Source organism: Amblyomma mixtum, chromosome 1 (assembly GCF_055824585.1).
Source record: "Amblyomma mixtum isolate Tamu chromosome 1, ASM5582458v1, whole genome shotgun sequence".
Classification (NCBI taxonomy): domain Eukaryota; kingdom Metazoa; phylum Arthropoda; class Arachnida; order Ixodida; family Ixodidae; genus Amblyomma; species Amblyomma mixtum.
In genome coordinates this window covers 300412931-300432319 of record NC_143012.1, presented here as the reverse complement: position 1 = coordinate 300432319, position 19389 = coordinate 300412931, and the positions used below count along the sequence as shown (strand labels likewise).

General features: G+C 48.1%; 1 protein-coding gene across 1 annotated transcript in view; it reads left to right on the top strand.

Annotated features, from left to right (window-relative positions):
* Positions 1 to 19389, top strand: part of LOC149372190 (anoctamin-7-like) — a 59217-nt gene that overhangs the window by 18425 nt on the left and 21403 nt on the right. The window contains exons 3-11 of the mRNA XM_089566585.1: positions 1655 to 1739; positions 2104 to 2204; positions 6952 to 7027; positions 7687 to 8080; positions 9260 to 9313; positions 9886 to 9980; positions 17076 to 17287; positions 18792 to 18944; positions 19245 to 19281. Of these exons, the coding sequence (XP_089422711.1) occupies positions 1655 to 1739; positions 2104 to 2204; positions 6952 to 7027; positions 7687 to 8080; positions 9260 to 9313; positions 9886 to 9980; positions 17076 to 17287; positions 18792 to 18944; positions 19245 to 19281 (1207 nt within the window). The remainder of the gene's footprint in view (positions 1 to 1654; positions 1740 to 2103; positions 2205 to 6951; positions 7028 to 7686; positions 8081 to 9259; positions 9314 to 9885; positions 9981 to 17075; positions 17288 to 18791; positions 18945 to 19244; positions 19282 to 19389) is intronic.

The following is a 19389-nucleotide window of genomic DNA, read 5'->3' as shown; positions in this document are numbered from 1 at the left end:
GATTCTCGAATTGGCGTGGGCGGCAGCAAGCGCTATCGCTACTTCCTCGGCTCGCATTGAATTCGGGGCTCGAAAAGGGAGTCCATCAACGTGCATTTCCTGGTGAACGACAGCGGCCGTGTAAAATCCCGTGGGCGATGGGCCTGCTACGTCTACATAATATACACCGGGTCGGGAGCCGTGTTGTCTCTCAAGAGCCCGAGCCCGCGCTTGTCGCCTGTTTACGTGCATGTCGGTGTCCATGTTACGGGGGAGCGGGGAGACCCAGAGCATATGGCGCCACAGTACTGGGATACGCTCCGCCTCCTCTGGAGTGCAGTCGTGTTGGATGTGTAAGCGGTTTAGCAGGCGGCGCCCAGGAGCCGTCTGCGAGAGCCGCGTGTATTGGATCACGAGTTGGGCCTCCCGCAGCTCCTGGTAGGAGTTTAGCACCCCCAATGCCTTGAGTTTGGCATTAGAGGTAGCCACCGGGAGATCCAGGGCTCGCTTAGTTGCCTTGCGGACGCGGCAGGCGGGCATGCAGCTGACGGGAATGTTGCGCCATCTGGCGCCCCCATGGCGTTCTGCGCAAGCGCAGTGGCGCCTCGCGTAAGCGGCTCATGCACGGTAGCAGATCGCGCTGCTATAATTTTCCATTGTCGCATGGCACGCACATGCGCCACGGAGTGTCGCGATGAAAAACTCTTACACATTACGGAATCGCATGAAATACGTTGCTCAATTGGAGATTAGCGTTGTATATCTATGTCTAGTGCTTGCTTTAGAGGTTTGCATGTACTAAAGCGCCTAGAGGTTTGGTTTAGTTTACAGGTTTAACATCCCAAAGTGACTCTCGCTATGCGGGACGTCGTAGTGGAGGGATCCGCATAATTTCAATCGCATGGGGTTCTTTAACGTCCTTGTGCATCTACGGGGAAGAAACGTGAAGGCTAACGAAAAGGGTTCAGCTTAAGTTATGGCCAACGCAGCGAGCTATAGAAAGAAAAATGACAGATGTAACGTTAAGAGACCAGAAGCGGGCAGTATGGGTGAGGGAACAAATGCGAATTAATGACATCCTAGTCGAAATCACGAGGAAGAAATGGGCTTGGGCAGGGCATGCAATGTGAAGGCAAGATAACCGCTGGTCCTTAACGGAGTGAATTCCAGGAGACGGCAAGCGTAGCAGCGGCCGGCAGAGAGTTAGGTGGGTGGATGAGATTAAGAAGCTTGCGGGGATGCGGTGGCCGTAGCTGGCAAAGGGCAGGGTTAATTGGATATGAATGGGAGAGGCCTATGCCCTGCAGTGAGGGTAGTCAGACTGTTGATCATGATGATGGTGATGATGACATCGCACAGTACACGTGTCTCTCGTATTTTGCCTCTATCGAAATGCAACCGCCGCGGCCTGGGTCGAACCTGCGTCTTTCAGGTCAGCAGTTGCGCACCGTACCCACTAAGCCACCGCGGCGGCCCCAAGTAATGCATTTCGCGCACAGTAGACGGCTTTGAGTAGATGTGCGTTTAGCTATCCGCTGATCTCATCATCTGCGTGACTATGCAAGAAATTGCCGATTTCTGAATGGCAGTCACCACGTTTGCGGTGTTTTTCACCGTTACTGTCGCAGAAAAAGAAAGACTAAGAGGCCAAATTACGTTTTCTTTCTTGACGCAGTTGCTGATAGAAGACAACGAGGACGACGAAGAGCAGCAGTGGATACACGAGAAAGTAGCTGCAATGTTCGACATGGGCGTGAATTGTGAGTTACTGCGACGTGTCTGCCGCTTACCGCCATAATGCATTGCAAAAGTGCACGAATTTAAATTTTTACGATGCAGACTTAAGTTGTGTAAACGCTGAGTCTCATCTTGTAGTTGTCTTTTACATTGTTTATGTCACGTTGCCAGTAAAAAAAAATGAATAAAAAGCCATAAACATCACTTTAAAGCCGTAAACTTCGCTCTCAGTTATGTGAGCATCTGTCAAAATACGTCTGGACTTTTCAACCAAACTGACGCTGAGACTACCTAGCTTTGTTCACTCCACGGTTCGATGAGATGCAGTCCGCATCGCAGTGCTGGTAATATTGTCAAAAAAACCTGCGCACCATTTTCTTCTTGCAGCCCGCACAATCAGCGCACCGTTCCAGTGCAGATGCAAAGAGTGGTTTTTTGGCGGAAAGGACCAATCGACCTACTTCCGATCAGCCCTGCGGTGCCTTTTAGTGAGTCATTTTCAATTCAGTTGCAATTTAACATCCTTTTATAAGCCGCACAAAACATCGCAATCAGAAAGTGTTAAGAGATGTGACTAAAATTAACGCTATAAAATACTGCATTAACGCAAAAAAAAAAAAAATACCAGAACGTAAAACAAAGTGCGCAGATCAGCCGAGTCACCAAGTAGGAAGCAAAACAGACAGACAAACAAACAAACAAACAAACACGGGCTGCCAGCCACCACCCACGACCAGGAGCCAGCCCACCTCTGAAATTTGAACTACAAGTTTTCCGCCCATAATAAAGTTTTTCACCACCACCACAACTAACTGTGGCTGCGTCCTTAGCTCATATCGAATGCATACGGCAACTTGTATAGACTCAAATCTTTAGGACCAACTCCTAATACCAGCTTTCGGTGTTTAGCACCCTAGGAACAGCCGCACACCATAACCACACGTGACCTTTACTACTGTTAATAAGTAACCGTCAGTTTCATCAGTACTGTTTCATGCGGGGAATTTTTCCCCTTTTAAGGAAATTTAGAAGTAAAATTTAATGAAATGGAATCTTCACGAGTTTGGCGATAACTCGAAGGACCAAAATTTTTTAGTTTTTTTTTTCGAGTAAACTGCTGGCTTTTCCAAACGGCAGTAGGCAAAGGCCAAAAGTAGGAAATTTTTGTCTAATTACTGAGTTTCAATCATTCAATCACTGAGTTTCATTCTCATTCGCTTTTGATCACTCACTTCTGTGTCTGAATGTTTTAAGCCGGTATCGACTAAGCGACGAGCATAATTTGTACCGTGATTTTTTTTTACGTACACAAGCAGCAGGCCTTCATGGCTCACCGTTGTATCATAAATTTCCGCGCGTAAACACAGCCCGGAACGCTAACCTCGCTGAATCGAAGCCTGCTGACGATGACCCCAGATGCACACCGCTTCAGGCAGCAAAGGGGAAAAGCGCAGAAGGTGTTTATGCCATGCAGTCGGGCAACATCACCCAAATGAACAACACACAAGAAGACGCCTAAATGCTTTCGACACATGCCATCGACGTTAGGCCGAATCGACCGACCCGCCTCGCGTGCCACGTGGGAAATAAAGAACGCGCTGTATAAAGTGAACGCGCCGAAGAGCGATTCGCTGGCATTGGGCATATATTTCGTGACGTCACCGCCAAGATTGCATGACGTGCAAACAGCGTCTTGCCAAATATGGTAACACTGGCCTTCCATATATATCTCTCGTGGCGAACAGTGGCAGTTGTTTCTGTATATAGACCGAACCTTGCAGCATCTAGGACGCGCATATCTTCCCCTCCTTCCCGTATACCGACCCCTTATTGTCGTCCACGCGTTGTGCCGCTGACATTCGGGTTCTAAAAATAGCGCCTGAACTTGGCAGTGCCACTTCCTATTTTTGTATTTTTTCTTAGAGATTACTCCTGAAAAAACAGTCCGATCGATAGTCCCTTTCACGGGCTCTGTGATGAATGAAGGAGCTGGTACCGCGTCGTTGTTTCGCCTCCGCGGTTCCGTGTTCAAGTAACAAACAACGCGCTTTAAGAAACGTCACGAAAAAGTGCGCACAAAAACACTGTCTGTCGTCGATCACTAACCCCTTCTTCTCGCGCCTTTCTCTCCCGTTCGCGCGCGCACATAAAGTATCGTAATCAATTAATCGATGCGCGCTAATCGACCCCCTTCTTCGCCTAATCGGTTCAACGGGAAAAATGCAGTGCATATTAGGGCATTGTGAAGTATATACAACATTGTGCTGAGTGAAGGGGCAACAAATTCAGTTGTGCTTGATGTCACTGACGGCCCGCGCAAGAACTCTGGTGACTGCTGCCATAAATAGCTTTTTCCTTTTTTTCTTTTTGGCTTTGTTAACAGGAGATTGCCATCAGTTGGAGACATATAAGAGAGGAAAAAAACCTTCCACAGATTTTGTTGCTGGCAAACCACACTTTGTTAATAGGCGGCACACAGTAAATCCGAGAGAGTGAACGAGGCGTGAATTTTACTGCCTGAATCTTTAGATACCAATGTTTTTAATACTTTTCCTCCCAGTACTCGGCAATAACAGCGATATGGTTTCATCCACTGCATGCGACCGTACTTCCCTCATTACAGTAAACGTTTCTCGGAAAAGGGTAAAAATTTTCCATTGATAAAAAGTTTGCCCTTTGGTGGAAGTTAACGAAAAAAATTTGGAGCTGGAATTTTTGAAGAATAGCGCACTAAAGAAGAAGAAAAAGTTCGTCTCATTCGAAGGCGCCGTCTGGTTATAGGAGGGTTATAAAACTATATTCATGCCTCTACTGTCAGCGGTGCCAGAGTTGGAGTAACAGATGGTTAAGTAACATTCAAGCCGAAAGAACATCGCTTTAAATAGGGAATTTTACTGGTTCTAGTCGAGAGGAGCAATATTAAACAAAAAGAAAAGAGAAATTACGAAGAAACAGGAGGGTCGAGCCACATTTCCTGAGGACGCAAAAGTTCTGCTTTTTTTTTAGAAATATCTATAAAAAAGAAGAGTATTTGGCGGCATACGAACTTTTCATGACAAATAAAATGAAATTGTTCTGAGCTGGGAGCGAAAGTGTTCACCTGCTTATTACAAACCGTTCAATACGCTGCTCAACTGCAACTGTGCGGACGTGGGCCCACCATATAGCCGTAACTTTTTTACGTTTTTGTCCGATCAATGCGGAGTTTCTTAAAATACCCGAGTCTCTTTCTCAAAATAAAGTATTGGCCCAAGGAAAATTTCGATAGAATGTGCTTCACGGAAGTGAATGTAAACGCTCACTTTCTTCAAAACTCTCAGCTTCACATGAAGGAGAAACCAAAACAATATTTTTGCATTCATTGTACGTGACTGAGAGAATATCTGCATTGTTTGCACGCAAAAATGGCAGTAACCGAAGTCGTTAACACTGGAGGCAAATGCTCAATATATTGTTTTGGCATGCATCTTATTTTTGCTTTAGCTACGGTGTACGTGAAAAGCATTGTACTGCTACTACTTTACCGTTTGACTTGTGATGTGCGGCAGATGACGCTGTGTTCGGACAATGTACATGTGCTTTTAAGTCTGTTCGTTCACAGAGAGGAAGCGAGAGGCTTGCGGAGGAAAAAGAGAAAATTGAAAATTTAGTAAGAGAAAAGTACTCTCACAAAAAGTTGTGGGCCTTAAATATTTGTTTTTCAGGCAACAGCTGCTACATGCAGTTAAAAACGGTATTCTTAACCTGGCCTTGCATTCCATTCGTGCGTACATCGATCTGTATAAGGACAGTATGCGCGCGCGCGCGCGCGCACGCACACACACACACACACACACACACACACACACACACACACACACACACACACACACACACACACACACACACACACACACACACACACACACACACACACACACACACAATACAGCGCTGCATCTGCATCCGCAGCAGCAAATTAAAACAAGAAGAAAAAATTGGCTGTGGTTTGCTAAGGTTAAGCCTGGATAAGCGAAAAGCTCTCCCTGCTTTTCAGCCAACTCCCAAGCTACCACTTCTGGATCGGTGTTTCTGCGCCGTCCGACTGTTGCTTCTTCTTCTCCTTCCATGGCGAGTGTCTGCGCCTGTTCTATGGGCAAGCGCGCCTTAATACCCCTCCTTTCAAATGTGCACTGCTCAAGGCTGCGGCGAAAGGTCAAACGGTGGCGAGGATGGCCGCCTCTTCTATGGCCGCCGCCGCCGCTCACGCGTTCTCGCAACGCCTTGCGAAATAACCTTCTCCTCTTGGGACGGCGGCGGCGACCGCGCGGCAGCGGCGAAGGGTAGAACGGTGGCGAGGAGGAGAAGCGCCGACGCTCAGACGACGGAGTCAGCGCGCGGCGGCGTCGACGGCTGCGGCAGCAGCGGCCACCTGCGCTCCGCGTGACGTCGCTCGGTTTCGCGCGTGCGCAGCTGTGGCTAAAATTTATCACGGCGCACGCCAGACCCGGTGTTGACGAGCCTAGTGAAGCTTTTCGCTTCAAAAATTGGTTGTGGTTTAACTGTAGTTGACCTACAGAAATGCGAAAGCAACACAACGCGAGGGAGGAGCTAGCACCCTCTATCGGTCTGCTAGGCGACGGCAAGAGGTCGAAGCGAGCGCGCGCTGTCGCGTAGCTGGGCGACGGCGCGCCATCTGTTAGGCGCGGTGGCGGCTCAAAGTCAGCGTCGCTACGGCGCGACGGCGGCCACCCGAGGTCTCGCTTTGGCTGTCGGAGTGTTACTTTCCCAACAAAACATACATTCAGTACGCTGGACTACAAGCCCACTGATAGGACGCTCATTAATTATAGCAATGCAGGGAAAACCTAAGCCGACGTGAACATATCCGCAAAACTTTAATCAACAAGAACAAAAAAGTATTAAGTGCTTTGTCGTCAGTGGCCATTCAGGTCACCTGAAAGGATTGGTTTTGTTGCGGTACTATAATGCTCGACAAAAAAGCAAGCTTGTCAAAACAATGCAGCGCTTGTTTGTATTACTCTTTCGTCTTTCCCGTTCTTGTTGCGCTGTGAACAGAATCATGAATACTTACCAACTCGCCCAAATTTCTGCCTTGCTGAATGCAGGCAAGCTCGTCACCAGACAAGGTTGGTTTAGTTGCAATACTAAAAAGCTATACAGAAAAGCAAGCTTGCCGATCAAGTGATAGACCGTTTCCGGCTTCCTAGCTCATGAGCAGCGGTTTCTTTTCAGACGCATCACGTGCTTACAAACATCGACATTGCCAAAAACGAAACTACAAATCCTGCGGAGTTCCACAAAAAGAAAGGTAATTGCTTTTTACCCGCGTTCTAGCCAGATGGAGCCACCGGCTGGGCTGATAGCACTCTGCACACTAGTGCGGCAATCTCGCGCGAAAATAGGGTAACTGAGAGGACGCGCAGTACCGCCTTCACTAGTGTGATACGTGGCGTTGATTTTTTCACCGTCCATCATGTCAATTCATGAATTTCTGTATTCGCTGCGTAGCTCGTTTAAAGAGAGAAAAAGAGCATTAGACTGAAAGGCAAAGAGGTCAGCCTGACGGATCATTATCTGGCCCGCTACTCTGCACTGGGGAAGAAGCTAGCATGGCTAAGAATGAAGCAGTGCTTGCACATAACCTCACCAATATCTCATTGTGTTATCCCCACAGGCAATAACATTTAACGCCGTCTAGACGAGATCTATGCACTTTTTATGAGCTCTCACAGATTATCACGCAAAACATTAGTGCGGTAGTCAAGTTGGTAATTCGACCTACCAAGCACTGTACCAGTGTTAAAGGCAGGACAGAGGGCAAAAGTGTACAGGACAGATTGTAGGTTGAGGCCGAGAGTAGAAAGCTATCTGCGTTGGTTAAACATGCACATACCATCGCGCCAAGCGTTTCGGTGGGCGGCCAAATTGAGTTCGTTCCCCGTTGTCGCTTCCCTCTCTCTACCTCAGGGCTCTCTTATCTACTCATGAAGAGCGTCTACCTGGACGCGTTCGTAGTGCACGACCGGTCGGCGCTGGAACCCGTGTACGTGCCTGGCGAGGTCCCCGTCCCGCGGCCGCAGCCCCTCTCGGCGCTCAAGGTGTCCGACTCGGTGCACGTGCTGGACGACGAGCGCTTCTCGCCCATGGCCCCGGCTGCCGCGGCCTCCACGGCCGAAGACACGCGGGCCACGCTGGACCGACAGTGGCGCAAGCTGGTGGGCGGACAGCCGCTGGACTGCATCCGCGACTACTTCGGCGAGAAGATATCCTTCTACTTCGCCTGGGTGGGCACCTTCATCGCGTCCCTGGTGGTGCCCGCCGTCATCGGCCTAGGTGTCTTCTTCTTCGGCGTCATCGAGAAGTGAGCCGCGCTGCAGCGACGCTGAGAAGCGAGCTCACGCATGCGAAAGAGACGAGTATGCATGCGTCTTTGCGTGAACTGCTGGCTCATGTATTGCGCATTTCTTGTGCTGGCATTGTCCACAAAGATGGATATTTGAAGTCCACAGAACTTCAGTTTCAAATAATATTTTTATTGCGTTAACAGTACATTACTCTTTCGGTGACGAAGACATGGTGTGTGCGTGCATGTGCGTGCGTGCGTGCCTGTGAGTGAGTGAGTGAGTGAGTGAGTGAGTGAGTGAGTGAGTGAGTGAGTGAGTGAGTGAGTGAGTGAGTGAGTGAGTGAGTGAGTGAGTGAGTGAGTGAGTGAGTGAGTGAGTGAGTGAGTGAGTGAGTGAGTGAGTGAGTGAGTGAGTGAGTGAGTAGTTTAGTTTAGTTTAGTTTATGGGGTTTAACGTCCCAAAGCGACTAAGGCTATGAGAGACGCCGTAGTGGAGGGCTCCGGAAATTTCGACCACCTGGGGTTCTTTAACGTGCACTGACATCGCACAGTACACGGGCCTCGAATTTCTCCTCCAAAGAAATTCAACCGCCGCGGCCGGGATCGAACCCGCGTCTTTCGGGACAGCAGCCGAGCACCATAGCCACTGAGCCACCGCGGCGGCTGAGTGAGTGAGTGAGTGAGTGAGTGAGTGAGTGAGTGAGTGAGTGAGTGAGTGAGTGAGTGAGTGAGTGAGTGAGTGAGTGAGTGAGTGAGTGAGTGAGTGAGTGAGTGAGTGAGTGAGTGAGTGAGTGAGTGAGTGAGTGAGTGAGTGAGTGAGTGAGTGAGTGAGTGAGTGAGTGAGTGAGTGAGTGAGTGAGTGAGTGAGTGAGTGAGTGAGTGAGTGAGTGAATGTGAGTGAGTGGAGTTCTTTATAGATAATAAACAATGCCCAATGTAGGAGCGAAATGCGCAGTTTACCACCCATCGAACCTTCTTTTCACTGCCCACACGGAGTCAAATGAAAGCCTTACTTTTCTCGCCGGTCTCACAAGAAAGTATCTGACAGCACAGTAAGCTTTGTTACCGCTATATGCAGTTAAGATTGGTGAAATATACATACTATGTTTATACCATGTTTATATACACTATGTATACATCAATACACTATGTATTGAAACCTATTTGCATATATGTTGTCTTTTGTTTTGTCCGCAGAGTGACCAGCGACAAGGACCTGCTTAAGAACGACACCAACGCTGTAAATTACACGTGAGTCCGCAATTACTGCTTCCTCCTAATTTGCTTTTCTTAAAACATCCAACCCGAAAAATCACTCGAAAAATAAGCAAGGCTATTACATGTTTTTTTTTTCTATAATTATTTCTCACCACAATCTTCTGGCCTATCACTGAATAAAAAAGTCGTCTGGAAGGCGCAAATTGTCCACGTTACTAGCCTCATGAAATTTGGCATAATTTCAGGACTATACTGCATAGCACTAAAAAAAAACTGTTTTTGTAGCCATTCCAGTGCCAATTACCCATTATGAGAGAATTAAACGAAAAAAAAAAAAAGCTGGCAGCCAGCTTCGAAAGCAAATTGCACACACTGAGAATTAAACGCAGAAAGTAACAAAGTCAACAACCCCAGCTGGTAGCCTTGCGGGCACACTGCTGTTGGCGCGAACATTCAAATTCTCTGCGTGCATTAGTGCAGTTCACCAGTGCAACGTCCGCAGACTACTAAGTGACGAGTCGTGTCGCAGACGCGTGGTAACATCGCGTAAAGTGCAAGTACCTGGGGTTAACGCGCTGGCGCTCAATCTTTCGTTTCCCACTCAGAGACGTGAACGCAGTCGTCTACACCGTGGATGTCATCAAGGCCGCTGGGGACACCTTCCTCACACCCTTCTTCGCTTTCACGGTCTGCCTCTGGGGTGAGTACCTCTCCCCCCGAGGCTTTATTGTTTTCCCCATCTGCGCCCAGTTCCGCTGGGTGCCGAGGCCATTACCGATGTCGTGCATCGACCGGTTCCCACTGGGCTCGCTGAGTGCCAAACAACGCCCAGAAAGTGCCAGAGAAGGTCACTTCTTGCAACGCTTCTGTTCTGAACCTGTCGCAAACAACTCCGCTCGGCAGGCCGGGTATCTACCAGACGTGCTAGCCGGCATGTAATTACACAAATCGCGCCAAAAAAAAAGAAAAGAAATGAAGCCTCACAGCGAGGGTGTGGGGCCGGTAACAGCTGCGTTCGAATCACCAAATGCTGTTAAGATGAACAAGTTGAAAGAGGATATTACTGTACATCGACCCACACTTATGTTTGGCTTGGGAAGCTGTTTGCTGTTGGAAATCGACTGCAGGTCGGTGAGCTCGACTGTGGTTTTGTACTTACGCAGACGAACCTTTGAATGAGGCGCGGACCACCGCCGTGTCCTCGAGGTCACGTGACAAGGGGTGTCATTACAAAAGTGCATGGTACGGCGGAGTTTCTTACGCATACACGGCACGCAGTTCATGCAAGTGAGAAATTAAGGCTGTGCGCGCTGCGTATGCAGTGCGAGTTCGCGAGAGAAGGCAATGTATGGCGACGTTAAAAACTTCCACAGCAAATCTCATTTTTTTTCCCTCCAAATCTCTACGTGTTGGTCTTGCTCTAGCGTGCGGACCCTTCATTTGGCGAGAAAGATCGATTTCTATTGTGGCGCCCTCTGAGGGCACCCGTGAGAAATCGTTTTGGCATATGTTTGCACGCAAATGCTGGGAGACCGTGAATTTGCGCTGCTGAACATGCGAGCTGTCGACCTGACAGCGCCAATATGTGCGATAGTCTTCAGTAAAAGTGGTTTGCTTTTCAAACGGACTACTTGTTCTGAGGATTTTATAAACAGCCAGAATCATCAGACCCCAATGGTTTTACGACTAATTCGGGTTGAGTTTACAGTTGAAACCCGATTTTACGAATAAACTATGGTTCCCCACTAGTCAGCCATTCGATTTATTGCATCTACGACTTCGGTTTCATGAAGTAAATTTAAGCTCCAAATTCAGTTTACAGAACAACCCCTTACCCCCATTTTCATGCATTTATGGAAGGGAAAAAAAAGTGAAACAATGTTTCAGAAGCAAAAACAAAAGCCAAGGAAAACCAGATTATATTCAATCCACTTTGCTTGACGAAAATGTTTGCAGAAGCGATATTCGTGCGGTTTGCATGGCCACTGTTCTAACTCTACCAAAGCACGTCTGCGTGCATTAATCAACTTAAAACACTAAAAACATTCAAACACTTAATTTCGTAGCTGTTCTTGCATTCAGCCTGAAGTAAAAATATGGACCTTAATTCGGAGGGTGCAGATTGCAGTGTTTCGTAAAATCTCAGGCTATGCGTCCTCGACGTAAATAAACTAAATTTCTTTGGTAAAGTCGGATTCCATACATTTGTGACGGCCGGTGTACGCCACATTGCTTACAGCGTCTACTGTCAAGCCGAATGTGGCTGAGGAATGGAATTTCTTGATAACTTTACTGAACAAGACACATTATCTGAAGTTCGAACAGTAGATAACGCAACATGGTGAAAAAACAGTAAAAAAAAGCTTTAAATGAATGGACACGTAATAAAATTTAAAAAAAACATAATGTGCCAACCCAATAAGAAGGCACCCACACCAAGGTCCGCAGCTGTCAGGCCAGTCTGGATCCCGTAAGCGAACAGGATATATGCTCGACAATACCCACTTTCAACTCCTCCGGGTAGCGTTTTCAATGGCGAGCAGGACATAAGAGAGCGCCATTGTTTACAGTGCAGAAGAAACCGCTAGTACAGCTCTCACGGTAACTCGAGACCAAAGGGTGAAGACTGTGAACGGCGGACGATAGACCTCGGTTCCAATTGTTTGCGATCGATACTTTTGCGGAATGAAGCCATGTCGAGAGCGCCGCGAAAGCTGCTTGGCGCCGAAGCCATAGGACGAAAGGACATCATGCGGCTACTCTGACATTGCTTTCAAGGACGCAGTTCCCAAAGCGGTCGCACGGGTCTGCTTGTTGCCCGGGCGGTGTCCATAAAACGGATGTGCGCGGCCGAGTGGCCTTCCATCGTTCGCGAGCAATGTCAGCCCAAAACAAGGTCTGTACGCAGTTTCGTACGATATCAGTTTCGGACGTGATCTGTATTAGAGAACATGATACAGGGCAGAGAAAAATAAGAGGTCATGGACATGGTATCCCGCCAGATGCATTCAGCCGGTTTATTCGAAGTCAGTTTTTTTTTTCTTGCTTAGCATGAATGACTTCAATGACGTTTGGTTCATGCACGGAGTAGTGCTTCCGATAAGCAGTTGAGGCTATGAAGATATAAGCCACTTTTTTTTTTCATGGACGTCCTACATAGTGTGAAAAGTTTCCGAGGCTTCAAATGTATAAAACATGGTCGAAAACCAGTTCCCCGCATACTGCGGACGTCCACGCGCAGATATAAGCTACACAGTTTGGAACCTAAAGCCTTGCCACAGTATTTTGGGTTCCCAAGACAAACTAAAGTGAAGCGAGAGCCCCACAACAATGCGATCCTTAAAGGGATGCTGAAAGGTTTCCCAAAAAAATTGAGTGAAGAGATGCACTTAACAGTTTTCCACCCTCGGAATTCGAATTTCTCACCGAAATTAGGCAGAGGAAAGCGCAAACCTATTTTATTTTGGCGAAAAGTGCAGCAGCAGCCTCGGGCCAGCTCGCGCGCCTCGTTGCCGCCTGTGATTGGTTGGGCGCCTCGTGACGTGAACACTGGCGTTGGCTCGGTGAGCCCGGCTCGGTCGCCGCCGCTGTAGTACATGAAGCGCGTCGCGCGGTGGTTCGGGCTGTTGGTTTGATGCTTATATCACAATGGAACACATCGAAGATTACCAGGAGGATCTTGGCGTCATCCCTTACATGTAAGAACCAATCGCAAAGAGCAAACCGCTCCAAGGAAGCAACGATGCTGGCGCAAGCGGTGCTTTTGGCTTGAACGAAACCGAAGTGTCAGCATCTCCACGTGTTTTAAATGTCCTTTCGTAAGCATACTTTTGTAGGCAAACTTCATTCAGAGATACAATAAATTAATTTTGAAGCGAGCAAATGTTGTATAGCACTGCTCCACGAAATTTTCCTAATGCAATGTAAGCGGGATGCGATCGTCGGCACTGTTGTCTTGCCGCTTGTCGGTGCTGCCGAAAATCTGCTTGTAATCCACGCAGACCACTGACATGCGCAAGAAGTTATCAGGCTCTTTTTGCACGCAAATTTTATGCTGGAATCGCTTCACGGTCGCTGCGTGCTGGCTCGGTTCATAACACACGCGTAAAACAGAAGTTCGCGGCGCTTTGCGGCAGAACTCGTCGAGGTGACAAACGTGCGCCTTCCGTTCTGCGTGCCAAGATGGTATCTGGCAGTAAATCAAAATCCTTGTTTAGGCGAGTTGCTTCATACTGCAAGCCCTTGTACGAATATCTCCATCCGCTTACGGCCGCCTTTATCGTGCTGTTCTCAGATCAAGCGACAAGTGATTTTTTCACTAACTCGATGGCCTCGGGCTGCAACCGAGCAGGCCGAATCGCAAGGCTGGCTGTAGCACACGTGGCGCACAATTATATATTATTATTAATGTATGAAGCCATGCCGCACTCGGCAATTTTTTACGACTACATGTGTTATTATAAATGTATTCCTGGCAGAACACTTTACTGGTATTGGCTGCATTAGAACTTGAACAGACTTGTCAGCACTTTTACAAAAGTTCAGTGCAGGGTCCTCAGCAGCATCTGCCAATGGCATTCGACTTGTTGCACAGTCCTGATTTGTATTGCTGTTTGGTGTGCATTCTTGACTGTCTTCTGTGCAGCCTCCAGGTGTGATGTCATTTTTCATGCACTCTTGATTTGCACTATCGTCTGGTGTGCAGTCTTGATCTTGCAGCAGTTCGGCAAGAACCTGAAAGGCATAAGCCATATGATGTTATTGTTGCAAACAGAACAAAAGTGTGCTTCAGTATGAGTAAAATCTTCTGGTTTATTTCATAAACCATTTTGTTGATTGGCGAGCTCCGTGCAAAGTGAGGTCATTTATTATATACCAGGTGTTTCTTTAGAAGGTCCAAAATTTATTTTTAAAAATGGGTAACTAACCTTGTATTAATTTTATCCCTGAGGCTATATTGGGGGATATGGAAGACACCAGTAATAGGCAGAAGGCTTCGATTAGCTCACTAAACTGCATATCTTAATTAAATTTTCATTTTCATATTATGTTGTATTTGCAGATTTGAAGCACCTCCTGCAAATACTATAGCCAAGCAAAAAATATCTCTTTAAAAACTTACACCCTGGCAGTCAACTTCACGCGCTAACACAGCGCCAGCGGGCGCGTCCGACGTATACCGCTAAAAAAAAAAAAGTGTACGCTTTGGGGCCGGACTGCAAGCGCCATGACTGCGCACATTGGGCGCTGACGAGGCGGCTATCAGCCAGGCCCCAGGCGAAACCAAATTGAAAACGAAACGCCGCGCGCCCGTATACCAGAAACATCTGCAAAGAGTTTTCTCGGCGCTCCGAGCACGAAGAAAAATGTGCCGCGTATTACTCCCTATGTTCTCGCCAATGAGGGCTACGCATGAATCCTAGAATACGTGAGCTCCAACATAATTGAGTAAAGAGGCTGCATATAACGTCTTTTCACATGCTCGCATACCGAACGAAGTTCTCGGCTCACGCGCGGTGCGCAGTCTCCGGTTGTGAGGCGCACTTCGCGTCGCTCCAGCTCTTGCAGTATTAGTAGCAGTTTAAGATTTTTATTCAGCCAAAAAATTTAGGGCCGAGCTCTGATATGAGTAATGCTGTACGAGAGGCATGATGCATGCCTGCAAGCATAAAAGCTAAGCACTTATTTTGTAAGCTGCAGTTTGCTGCCGTCCTGACGTTCTCGTTCCAGCGCCGTTCATTTCACTACTACCGAAAGTATTGCATCCACGAAATAACGCGCCATACACTACACAGAACACCGGTTCGCGCATTCAAATTCTCATAGAGTTAATACACAAATTCTTACCTCGAGCTTTCTCCTTTTCGCGAAAGCTGGCCTCGATGGCGGTGACGAGCTCCTGTGCGCGAAGACAGACTGTATTGCGCCGGGTTTCAGTCGAGCTGACTTTGTTGAAAGGCCCAATGAACGCATTATCGACAGGCTCTGGTTATAGTCTTCATCACGAAAGTGGTCAGAGCATAGCACTGTAGTCTTTGAGGGCTTGAAATCCCTTCGCTTCACAGCAGCGACCCACCTCGCGGAAAGCTTCTTATTTTGCGGGAAATAATGAAAGACCACATCGCGGCCGCTGGTGTTAGTGCAGCCGAAGGCTGCGCAGAACGCCGGCATGATGGTTGACCGCTTCACTCGATGCTGCACACGTTTCTGTACGTCACCACAAACATAAAAACGCACAAATAAAGAAACACACGGCAGCTCGAAGCAGCTTATGATGGCACGCACGCAGAAACAAGCACGGTCGCGGAGGCTGCAAGGCGACGGAACACCAACGTTTACGTCACCACCCCACGGTTTCCGGTTTCGGCTCGCATCGTCAGTGTCATCAGCAGCGCTCGGCGGACAGCGGGGGGCGGAGCTACCGCGCAATTTTAAACGGCGATTACGTCGCTCCTAAGTGATTAATCTGCAAAAAAATTTCACCCGCATGATTTTTAAAGGGCCACTGACCAGGGTCCGGACATTTTTGAAAAACAAGCCCACTGCATAGATGAGGCATCGAAGATAACCTCTGCAAAATACTAGAGCCATGCGCGCCCCGAAAAGCTGCGAAAATTCAAATCAAAGCCCGTTCGTTCTTTCCTTCCTTCAAAAACGGGCCCGGCCCACTACTCTGCACCCCGCTGACGTCAAGGGGGGCTACTTTCGCTAAAGGCACTCCATTGGTGCATCGTTCTGACTGACGGGAGAAGGTTGGGCGTAGCCTTGGCGTCGCGTCGTCTGCACAACGCTTTCCGCAGCGCCTTCTGTTCTGGCTCATGCCTACAAACCCGCATGAAGGAACAAAAAAAAAAAACTGCGGAGGGAGCGTGCGGCGACAGCCTTGAACCCTAGCCATAAAAAGTAAAAAAACAGTAAAACTGAGGGAGTTGGCTCGCCCCCCCCCCCCCCCCCCCCCCTCCGTGATCCCGTCACGAGACGCTCTGCGTGCGCGCTCCCTTCTCAGTTTCTTTTCTTCTATGCGAGCCCCCCAAAACAAGGTTTTAATTAGTAGTGCAGCAGAGCCTTTCCCTCGCTCGCCCACTTGACCGCTCCGCACACATACCGCTTATCTTCCGTGCATCTTGCGTACGCCTTGACTCCAATGAATGACATATGCTTTGGAGCGGAGAAAAGACACAAACACACAGAACACAAACACGCATGGAGAAAAGCAAACGGGCGGTTGCCGGGTCCGCGCTTCGCCGTGTGTTTCGAACACAACCGACTTCCGCCCCTCCGCTCGTGAAACGGTGGGGAGGCCTAAAAGAAAATGAAAAGGTGGCTCGTTAACTGGGAATGACAAACAGATGTATGAAAGGATGCGCTCGCTAACAAGTCTAGGTGGTCGAGCCGATCGCGCCTCTCGATCGTTCAGTGTGCGGAGAAAATGCAAAAACCAAGAAAAGAATTCTATTGAAGGCGGGGCCATGACGTCGCCCTGTGACGCACTCCACAGACACCACGCTTCCGGCTTACACCGGAGAAGGAAGGGGTGATTTTGCCTTGCCGAGCCTACTCGACGAGGAGCGGGAAAGAAAAATTTCGAGGAGGGAATGGAAGGAGAGGAGGCTCGCTCAAAGTGAGGTAGAGAGTGTCTGCTGGCCGCGGGTGGGCAGGGGGCCTTTAAGGTTCCCACATCCATACGTGAGCATCTTAATGAATTCGAAAATCTCTTCAGCTTCCCTTTAAGTGTGTTTTTTTCAAGAAGCGCAGGAAGTTACCAGTAACCTAAGATCGCCGGGTGATACCGCAGGCACGGTGTTCCTGGAGATCTGGAAGCGGCGTCAGGCTTCCCTGGCGCACCGCTGGAACGTGGACCACTTCTCGGTCGAGGAGCCTGAGATGCCGCAATTCTACGGCACCGTGGCCGTGCGGGACCCCATCACGGGCGAGCTCAGTTGGCACTACCCCATGTCGCACCGCATCGCCAAGTACTGCTGCTCGGTGGGATTCTTCGTCATGATGGTACGTCGGCGACACCGAGCGCCTACACAGTGGTGCAGGAAAAACGGGCAGACCGGTGTCCCAACATCATGGACAGCGCTACCAGGACATCGAATGTGTGCTGTCCTGGTGGCATCGTTCCACCGGTCACCTCTTCGAGATATATAAACACATAACTTTTCGTACTTAAGCATCAGTAAACGGTATCGAGTGCGCAGATTCGTTCAATGCGCAGAAGAAAAAAATGTCATAGCTAAGCTCAGCGGCTTTGAGCATTCACTTCAAGAATGTGATTAAGATGTGCGGCGGCGGCGAGTCCGGGCCTCTTCGTTTTGCGCACCGTGACGTCAAGCTGCGCGTCGCGCCATCTACGGTTGACCCTTGCTCTCACATATGCAGCTCCTTGGCGCTTGGCGATGACGTCATACCAGATGCGCTCCGGCTCGTCGCGGGCTATGCGTGGAACCACACGGGAAGTCATTCTAGAACAGCGCAGACAAGACAAGGACGACGGAAAGAAGCGTGCAACTCCTTTCCTTCGTCCTTGTCTTGTCTGCGCTGCTTTGAAATGAGTACCCACCGGCTCGCCCAGGCTTCTACTTTGCCACACGGGTAGGGCTCCATAAAACAGCTCTCGCTGGTAAAACACAAAGCTTTTGGCATGAATGTTTAACGGCACTGACCATAGAAAATAATGAGGGGCTGTAGTTTATGATCGTTTTTTTTTTTCAGATTCTTTCATCTGGCCTCACAGCATTGGTCGCTGCTGTCATTGATGTCAAGGCTTATAGTTAGCATGGGTGCCTGCCATTGGTTCTTTAGCACTGGCTATTTTTCTAGGGTTGACTAGTGGCAAATAGGAACAAAAAGGAAAAGATTTGTTATAAAATGCGACGCCTGCTTGATGTTTATGGTCGCGTGCAGCTGGTTGATAAGATTTTTCAGCTAGTAGGACGTAAAAACGTCGCAGTTCACGAGCGCATGGCGTCTTAGGGGGATTAAAAAATGTTATTGATCGCTGAGCTAGCTACAAAATATTTAGACGTATCTGGAGAGAGCATGTGACAAATAAAATGCCTAGCTAGGTCCCTAGGTAGGCTTGTCAAAAAAAAAAATCGGGCTTTAATGACAAACAGAAACTAGGCTTGCGCATATATCACTTTTTTTTTTAATCGCGTGCGCAGCTTCATAAGGCAGAAACTCTTTGCGAAACCATTTTAACAGTGAAATCCGTCCTGTTTTCTTATTTTTTTTATCTAATTAGACAATTTTTTGTTAGCTTCCTTCACGACGAGAACCTATACAGCATTATCTGGTGCTGTTTCTGACTCTATCCTTTCTTATTTCTTTTCGCGCTCCTAATTTCGTTTCTCTAAATTAACCTCAATTCCAAATAAGATATGCAGTTAAAAAAGAATAGAAAAGTTGATGGTACTAACGCTATAATTACGCAAGTACAAATGAAAGCCCAAGAGATTACCTATTATCAAGTTGTTACTTTTTACTTTCTTCCTTTCTCTTTCAGTCTATCGTAGTACTCATCAGCGTGCTCGCCGTTACCCTGTATCAAGTGTACATGTACAATGCCTACTGCAACTCGGAGACAACCTGCGAAGTTGTACACGGCTCCGTCGTCGCCCCGGTGCTCAACACCATATCCATCATGGTTCTGGGAAAGGTACGACGGCCACAGGCAGATACGTTCACCGCACGCAATGACGTCACTCGAATTCCGAAAAGCTAGCAGTTTTTATTCTTAACTTAATTGTTAGCGTGAAGGATGAGAACGTTGTTGTGACTATATAGGTTAGTATAGGCTAACTATTATAGAATATGAAACGCATAGACGTACAGAGTATTCTTCCCATACGTTATTAAGGGTACTCTTCATAGTCACAACCTTGCCTTCAGTGTGAGAACTGACTGTACGGTTGTTTTCAAAGAATATTTTTGGTCACATTTTTTTTTCTCTGTCTAGATCTATTCATATGCAGCAGTCAAGCTGACAGACTGGGGTAAGTATACATTCTCCATACATAGCGCGAGTCATCAAATGCATTATTGAGCACTTGACCTATTTGTCCTGAGAGGTTGAACGCGAGTGGCGAGCTGTATTTTCATGC